This window comes from Schistosoma mansoni, chromosome 1 (assembly GCF_000237925.1).
Source record: "Schistosoma mansoni strain Puerto Rico chromosome 1, complete genome".
Taxonomy (NCBI): domain Eukaryota; kingdom Metazoa; phylum Platyhelminthes; class Trematoda; order Strigeidida; family Schistosomatidae; genus Schistosoma; species Schistosoma mansoni.
In genome coordinates, this window is record NC_031495.1 from 46,865,376 (window position 1) to 46,874,824 (window position 9,449).

General features: G+C 39.8%; 1 protein-coding gene across 1 annotated transcript in view; it reads right to left on the reverse strand.

The window, feature by feature from the left end:
• Positions 1 to 7,863, reverse strand: part of Smp_148050 (putative glutaminyl-tRNA synthetase (glutamine--tRNA ligase) (glnrs)) — a gene marked incomplete at its 3' end in the record, with an annotated part of 9,782 nt that extends 1,919 nt beyond the window's left edge. The window contains exons 1-5 of the mRNA XM_018794620.1: positions 7,545 to 7,863; positions 7,411 to 7,510; positions 7,175 to 7,380; positions 6,099 to 6,211; positions 5,961 to 6,053 (exon numbers count right to left, since the gene is read on the reverse strand). Of these exons, the coding sequence (XP_018649014.1) occupies positions 5,961 to 6,053; positions 6,099 to 6,211; positions 7,175 to 7,380; positions 7,411 to 7,510; positions 7,545 to 7,775 (743 nt within the window). The 5' untranslated portion in view covers positions 7,776 to 7,863. The remainder of the gene's footprint in view (positions 1 to 5,960; positions 6,054 to 6,098; positions 6,212 to 7,174; positions 7,381 to 7,410; positions 7,511 to 7,544) is intronic.
• Positions 7,864 to 9,449: the final 1,586 nt, after the last annotated feature.

Here is a 9,449-nt window from a genome sequence, read left to right on the forward strand (position 1 = left end):
ATATGACTTGCCATTAATGATGATTATATATGATCATAGAACTAAATTGCTTTAATGTATTTAAAGTGTAAAATGTTGTTACATTTCTGTACTCAGAGTTCTTTTTTTTCGTTTTAACATGTTTAATATTTTCAGGAAAGTATGCATTGCATTATTTCATAAGTTCATTTTGTCTTACTACCTCTACCACCATGGGATTTGAATCGACAACTGCATCTCTGTGCTAATGTGGTATGGCAACTCGAACTGATGTACGTACGTACGAAGTTCTACGTTGTGACTAACTGACTGACATACCATTTCTAATATCTGAAAACTGTAAATAAATAAGTATAGCTTTAAGGACACTTTTGCTCGGTCTCATCATATTGTTTTTCCTTATTGATTGACCAGCATACCATCCCTCATTTTTAATCAAGTCGCTCTCAAAATAATCACAACCAGTAATTTTTTATGTTTTGTAGTCTTTAAATCCTCCAATTAAGCATTAATTTGTATCAGTAAAGTATTTTGTGTGCATCATGCACAAAATCCCTTAGTTAACAAAGGAAGAATCATTCTCCACATTCACACTTGCTTGGAAACACAAGAAATTACCCAAATCCTTAGTTAGAGAGACACATTTGTTAGATAAGTTCAAGAAATTACATCAAGAATTCTTTATATATTCGCTTGAACAAACTAGACTTGAGATCTTTAACTTAAGGTTTTAAATTCCATGTCCCAAACAATGAATTAAACCAAACTGACTAATGATATGTTTAAAAATTAACATAATCAGCTGTCTGAATTAAGGCCTATACCAAGAGATACGAAAGATTGGTTCAATTCCAGACTTATGAACCTACTGAACAAGCGTTTTATAACACCAGGGACCCTTAAAATTCGTTACCAAAAGGGTATAGGAACACTGTAAATAAGCTGATGAAAAATTATAGCTGCTTCCCATTAGATTGAATGATTGAACAGCTCTTTTCAGACCCCGGTTTTGGAATAATAAGAAAGGATATCTCTGAAAAATGTATAAATTACCAGATGATGAGAAACACTTCGCTACGGATAAGATGAGTAAAGATATGACACCGAACGGGGAAAATTGGTCACCTTCCAAACAAACTCAGTCAGTCAGTCAGTTACAACGTAGAACTTCGTACGTACGTACATCGGTTCGAGTTGCCATACCACATTAGCACAGAGATGCAGTTGTCCATTCAAATCCCATATTGGTAGAAGTAGTAAGAGTATAAGTATTATGTGAAAGATAAGGGTTTGAAGATGTTATTGAAGGAGTATAATACAATGAAATAAATTTGGAAAGAGAAAAAGGATAGGGACATGAAGAATTCAGATTAGAATTTGGTAGAACACAAAGAGTGGATGCACCTTCACCATTGCAAACGATTTTGAGCCATGTCATTCAAGGTCTCTAACCATCGATTGCTATCATCTCGCGAATCCCAACCAGGTAGTCTACACCTACCAACATGGCCCAGTCCACTTGTCAGTGACTTCATGGATTTATGCCATGTTTTGGTCTGGCAGCCCCTAGCTTTCTTCCAACCTGCTCCTACACCATAAAACATTGCACGTCGGGGCAGTCGGTGGTTGGGCACATGTATTACATGTCCCAGCCATCTCAACTGATGAAGTTTCACTACTTCATCAATCGATTTGCCATCCTTACCTAGTACCCGTTTCCTAACATCTGCATTACTTACCCGGTGGTCCCAGGATATACGAGCAATGCGTCGAAGACACCTATGATCGAACACTAGTAGCCTACGAATATCCTCTACTCTTATCGGCCATGTTTCACTTCCATAAAGTAGGATGGAACGGGCTGCTGCACAGTAAACCCGTCCTTTTGTTGCTAGACGGATATCTCGCCTACGCCATAAATGACGCAAGTTGGTGAAAGCCAGACGAGCCTTCTGTATCCGTGCTGAGATTCCGTCACACACCAGACCACAAGGGCTGATGAGACTCCCAAGATAAGTGAAACAGTCAACACGCTCAACTACTTCACTCCCTATCATTAGTTCAGGTGTCGATGCAACCCAATCCTGAAGTAACATTTTGCACTTCGAGGGAGAGAATCGCATCCCGAACATGCCTGCATTGTTGCTTATAGTGGTCAGAAGACTCTGCATATTGTCAGAGTCTTCACCGAATAAAACTATGTCGTCGGCGTATTCTAAGTCAACAAGTGAGCCTCCTGGTAAAAGTTCAACTCCAGGAGATTGAGATGATGAAAGTGATACCTCTGAAAGCATGTCAACGACAAAGTTAAACAAGAATGGGGAGAGTGGACAGCCCTGACGAACACCACTTGAGGTAATCAATTCTGATGACAGTTCGCCATAGGCTCTAACTCGACCAGTTGTGTTCGAGTAGAGAGCCTTTATGAGGTTAATGTACTTCTTTGGTACTCCTTTCAATGACAAACACTGCCATAGAACCTCACGATCAACGGAGTCAAATGCCGCCTTAAGGTCAAGAAATACTACTATTGTGGGACGTCTGAATGTATGTCTATGTTCTAGGACCTGACGTAGAGTGAATATTTGGTCTATGCAACCACGTCCAGGTCAGAAACCAGCCTGGTTTTCTCTAGTCTGCTCTTCACGAGCTTTGGTTAGGCGTCCAAGTATTATTGAAGCTAATATTTTAGACACTATATTAGTTAAACTGATCCCTCTGTGATTGTCACAGGAGGACTTTTGTCCTTTCTTATAGACTGGCACAATCAGTGATTGGGACCAGTCAGATGGAATTACGTCCAGTTCCCAGATTCTACCTAAGACCTCAGTCAATCTCGTTGCTAGTACTGGACCACCATCCTTAAAAATCTCAGGGGTAAACCTGTCAGGGCCTGCGGCTCTCCCTCGCTTTAGATTTCCTATAGCTTTTTCAACTTCGTAGAGAGTTGGAGGACTTACCTCAATTTGCCATTCAGGACGACTGGGGATCGTGGGTAACTGAAGTGTGGCTGAAGGCCAGTTGAACTGATCCCTAAAGTGTTCTGCCCATCGATCCAATCTCCTGGATTGAGAATGAATGATATGCCCATCTTTGTCTGAGATAGTTTCGCTAATAGTTGGGTTCCTAATGCCGGTTTCTTTAATAAGTCTGAACAGCTGTCTGCTGTTACCTATTGCCGCTGCCTTTTCCATCTCTCTTGCTTTCGCTACCCACCACTGTTCACGATCATTGCGTAGGCTTCTTATTAGCCTTCGCTTAAGCTGACTTCGCTCTTCGTTATGTTCAGAGCCAGGAGGGATGAGTTTTCGAGCATCTATCAGTGCGGTAGATGCTGCCGAGATCCATTGTTTCTCCCTGACCTTATTGCTTACCTTACTAGCGGATATCACTGCTGTTTCCACGGCTTTTCGGATGTCATTCCATGCTGCTTCGGGGTGGGCACAACTTACATGTCTGTCTAACTGTTTTTCCAGTTGTTCCTGAAATATATTCTTAGCTTGCTTATCATTAAGTAGAACCCTTAGAGGCTTCCCTGCAGTGTCTTTCCTACGTCCAGTAAGACGCAGACAGATACGTGCTCGCACTAGAGCGTGATCTGAATCTAAACATGTGCCCCAGAATGAGCGACAGTCTTCTATCGAGCCCCTCCATCGGTGGCTGATAGCGATGTGATCTAATTGGATCCAACGTTGGGACGAATTCGGGGGTCGCCATGTCAAAAGATGTTTTTCCTCATGCTTAAAGTTAGTATTTGCAAGAAATAGGCGGTTATCTGAGCACAGCTGCAACAGACGGTTACCAAACAAACTACTGAAGAAAAGAAAAACAGATGAGTCGATTTGTGAAATTTTCAAACCAACAGTCAACTACTTAACAAGGTTGTATGATCTACTTAGGACTTGTATGACTGGAAACACTCCATGGGCCATCCTAGGAATGAATAATGCACAATTTAACAAGCTTAATGGCTTGATCAACTGAAATATCTCAAAAGGAAAGAACTGGCTACACACAACAATCCTGATTTTGTCAACATAACACAGGGCGTTAAATGAATCACAAGGTAGATGGTTTTTCTGAGGGTTACCAGAATTACAAATCCACAAGAGTACTAAACAAAAAATAGGATGAATTTCTTGAACTCGGTCAAGTTCTATTTACAGAGAAAGTCCTTAGACGGGTCAGCATCTTCATTTCAATAACTTCTAGTCAATTACAAATAAAACGTCTCTCCAAAAAGTTATTCTCAAAGGAAATTATACTCTGTCCTGAAGATTTATTTGTAAAATGGAAAGTATTCGCGGAAGGCAAATTGATAATGAGCATTCCATTAAATTTGTTAACGAACATTTTGAGCCAATAATCGAAATTCAGCACATAGCCACCACTACTTATAAAAACGTAATTGTCAAACTTTTATTCAAGAGGGATGATTCTGGCTCGCAAAGTAGCCATCGATCAAAAGTCGATATTGCACCAACCTTTCCCGTCGTCAATATAACTATCACATATGGAACAAAAGGCACAATCATAGAGTCTTAGACTAGAGATTTTCATTTACTTTCATTTGTAGTTGTTTATCAGTATATGCAATAGCATGTTAGAAGAACGGAGAGGATCTTATTCACAAGAATCTCTCCGAATACATACCACTACATTTGGTTGCCAATGGGTTCAAATTCACAACAATGTCATGAGATGACATATCATATTTTCTTTATCCAATGATGTTTCAAATTTAAAGCTTTTGTTTAACCTAAAAACTTCATAGGCATTGTTCATCCCACCCACTATTCTTCATCTAATTACAATAATACTGTCGTTCATTCTAGTCGAATCATTTTTAATTTACAGTTGTCAAGGCCAGCCTAACACTAAAAAAAGTTTTATCTGTTCATTTAGTCATTCAAGCAATCTAGTGTCATTACGCTAACTTTTGACTAAGTTCACTTCAGTGGTGATTTAATAACAGTATGTAAATGGAAGAAGCCTAGAGGAACAGATGAAAATCAAAAACAAAACGTTTACAGTAAAAAAAAGTACTCAAAAGCTGTCAGTAAACCCATAATAAATGTAATGCGCTCTATCTCCAATTTCAGCAATTACTGCTCAGTCAAATTCAATGACTTAGTATGGATACAACCGGGAAATCCATAGTTCTGTTAACAATTTGAACTAACAATCAGATAATACAGATAATCTGACATGGTTTGATGAACATACTTTTTCTATTACGCCTTTTCAGTAAAATAAATCTTTCATATGGGTAGTCATTTTGTACGGGTAACATACTATAAATGGTGCATTTTAAAAACCTGTTTTGTCTAGTAGAAAAAAAATAATCCAAATTCACTATCATATATTTTAAGCTCTAACATCATACAAATACTTTTTTAATAGGGAATGACAAAAATCTAAGTAATATACATGGGCCCCCAAATGCCCTGGTACGGCCGAGAGTGGGGAGGGTCCGCTCTTCCTCTCGAAATGCTCTCACATGGCCACGCGTATGTAGCCTCTGCCAAGGAAGCCCTATTCACTGCCTTCTCACAACAGGGGTGTTGTTTACGAAATTGAGAGGACGAGAAGCGAATTTCCAGCGCTTTAACCGGGTTGATGGACATGGAAAGTCCACCTAGGGGAGTTGGAAAGCCCTGATTCCAAACCAATGGTGCACATGGGCTCCAGTATCCTGAGGAAACAAATGGCGTATGAATCAATCGTTGATCACCGGCTACCATGGGACTGCATCTCCTCACGATGCCCCACTGCCTTGTGGATCAGACCTTTAGGTCAAAGGCTCCGGGTGTGGCCCCCTAAGAAAACCACCTGCTTCAGTCTGGGCACCTGGGCAGTATCACAGCCCTCACACAAATCGAATGAGATTTGTGCGGCGCATATGTATTCGGTGCCCCTTTGTACCAATATTTATGTTTAAATAAATAAATATACATGTACCATTATTTGATGCTACTTACCGTGACTGAAATTCCTTAGTGCATAATGAATGTGTAATATTCTCGATGGAATCACACAAACAATGAGTATAGTCATAAGTAGGGTAAATGCACCTAAATTAAATTGTAACATAGAATACGGAAAAGTAAATAACCTACCATTCAGTACCAGTACGATGATGAGGAGTCATCTTGATGCGATAAGCTACTGGATCGACTTTTCCATCGCCCAATGTCACTTTCATACGTAAAGTAGCCATACCTTCGTCAATCTAAATAGCAGTGACGAATTACGAAAGCATACAAGGTAATGCAATGTTAAAGGATATACTCTCCAGTTCATTTAAAACCATCGATTAGTTAAAAACAGAGGTAACACGTAATACAGTGTCGGAAATCCAGATATAGTTTCAAAATTTTGATTTTTAGGTGAAGACAAACGAACAAACTACGGACAAGTGTGGAATTCATATCGTTTTATACTAGTAGTATAAGTGATATGTAGTATACGAACATCAAATTGTATACTTACATCTACATTGCAGCACCGAATGGCAGTCCTCACGTACACAAGTCAGCAAGGTAGTCTAAAATTTAGAGCGAATAGTTTATGACCACTAGGTTAAAATCTCCCATTCTGGCATTATTGACTCGAAACCACGTATGTACGTCAGCCTAAGCTTTCATAAGCGGTTATGCCCTGCGAGCATTAAAACTGAATAGCATATGGTTAAAACTCGGGTAATCCCAGATTCGATGTGGTATTATTTGTATCGACATTATACTACCGCGAAGAATTCTCTACTAATTGCACTGAGAATCCGATAATATGTTTTGAAACATCAGAAATGTAATACTCTACTCATTGGGATATTATTAATAAAATACTTGTTAATTTGGATTTCGTGATGCAAGAGATACAGGCTATCAGGTACACCTAGTACATTTACATGCGTTCTACGGCGCTGACTAAAAACGGGTTTGGAACTCACTGTGAGAAATACGTACTGCACTTTGTGTTACGAGTACTGGTTTAATTTTACATCTTACGTGAATACTATCTTCGCAATTCGAAGTGTTGAGAGTACGAATTACAAGGGTCTTCATATTACCGTCTACTATAACCACGATACTAAGGTGCTTTTACAACCAAGAAAATTTATTTCTAAGGCTATGTAAAAGATATATGGCAATAAATTTGCCAAATATCCATAACCGATATGGAATATGCATACCTTGCCGTTTTTCATATCCTCAAACAATCGCAAGGATTCCTCAATCGGTCTGTCTCTCCATGGCGAAGGTGGTGGGTTAAAACCTCGTATTTCTTCTACGGCCTGATGGCAAACATAAGCTAACTTCAATTTGATTAACTTAATTGCCCATTCGTATAACTGTTGGAAATTATCCGAGGCATAAGTAATTTTGTGCGGAGTAAACCCTGACAACTGTTAATTTATTAAAAGCTTACCCAGCCATCGAACCATGTCCTCAATAGCTTCGAAAAACTCTGCCTCTTCCTTCTCAGGGTTTGTATCATCATATCGCAAGTAGGTTATGCCACCATGTTTCTAAAATTAATAGACCCCAATGGTATCGACTAACCTTTGCATAACCAAAGTTAAAATTAATTGCTTTTGCGTGGCCGATGTGTAAAATACCATTTGGTTCAGGAGGAAACCTGGTAACTACTATACCATCGGTTTGCTTCATGTGTTCTTTCAATAACCTCATAGTATCTTTAGTCACAACATAACCGGGAGAATTATAATTTTCGCCTGGCTTGTGAAACTTAGCAGCTTCTCCCACTACGTCACTGTCACCATTCACTAACATGACAAGAGTACTGAAGGGATAAAAGAATAAGCAAGGCAACGATGCAGCAACGCTTTGTCCACTGATGGGGGTCACTGAGCACTTGAAGGTCAAACCGTTGTAAAACGGTTAGTGCGTCACCTCGATAACTCGTAAGGGTTTACAGGAGCGGTCACATCAGGACAATCTTAATTTGACTAAAGTTCAGCTACACTATGTCTGATAACGTCCATCCTTCAAGGAACGAAAGTGATGCCACCGTAGTGATGCGTGGTATAGGACGAATCTTTAATGATATTATGTTTCAGTCTTCAGTAACAAGGATAAGAGGTGTACTGACCTACATTAATCCTTGCAGTTTGTTACACAGTGAAGGTCCAATCTCGTTTTGAATATATCAACAGAAGGTGGTGATATTATGTGTTCTGGTAGAGAATTCCAGTGTTTCAAAAAAGGCAATGATTTCGTATTTGTTGTGGTCATCGTTGCTTTTTTATGCTTGTTGTATCAAAAAGCATTCTTGGTCTACTTTATTCGAAGTATTTCGGTTAAGATTTGAAATTTCGCTGTTTGAGTTTTAAACCCTAATCTGATCACAATATTTGGCATTACTTATAAATGCGTTTATTCCCTGTGGATGAAGGAATACAATATGGCGAATGTAAAAAGTGGTTCCATAGGATGTGTACCCGTTTAAGTCCCGCCGCATACAAAAGATGCTCGCAGCCTAACTCGCATTGGCTCTGGATGTTTTGCTGTACAAACAGGACGTTAATAATCCAGGAGGCTATTAGCCTATTACCTCTGGCCTGTAAAAAGAACGATAGTGGTTGCGCTGGTAACACAAGTACTAATAGTGAAGAATGTGTCAGTGTTGTATGTGCTGTTACAGGACGCGTTAAACACCCTACTGTGATTGACGGAAGAGTGAAATTTCCGTTAAAACTAACGAGGATATTGACATGGGTAGTCATGCATCTCCAATGGAAATCAAAAACATGATAGGCATTTCCAGAAACCATTTTGTTTCCTGGATAAAAGATTATGTCCTTCTATATAGTTTAAAACGGCCATCTCCTTGAAAGCCAAATGCAGCTTAATTCATCATGTGGTTTTCTCTCAAGAAGACCGTGTAGCATAGACCTTTTGTCCACTCAGACCCGGTAAAATCTGAAACACAAGCGTACGGTCAAACTAATCCACGAAAGAAATAACTCTGTAGCTCTTCGACATCGATGCTGTCTATCCTTCCGAGTTCTTACGGAGCCATTTAGCCGGATAGCACACAGGCGACTGTTAACGGGGATCCATTCTAGTAGTGCCTGTTCTGCCCTTGTACTAAGTGCTATGCCTACACCTGCAAGTCCACGAGAACTAGTCATGGGGTCGCCAGATACACGGAGGGTGTATTTCGTTGGCTGTCCATTTTGGCGAGGTGAGGTCAAGTGAATGACCACACTGGGATCCTGTATACGTGCTTTGGAGACACAGCATACATCGATGGTAAGAGATTCTAGGGTCTTAGCCAAGGAGGCCTGTTAACCGATTTGACATAGGGTACGTACGTTGAAGGCTCCAATGTGTAGTTTTGAGAGAGATTTTAGTAGACCTGTGACAGTGTTTAGCTCACTAGAATCGTTGGCCATGGTGACACTTGAAGAGGAAACCGAGAGAGGAAGTTTAGTGTTGAAAGTC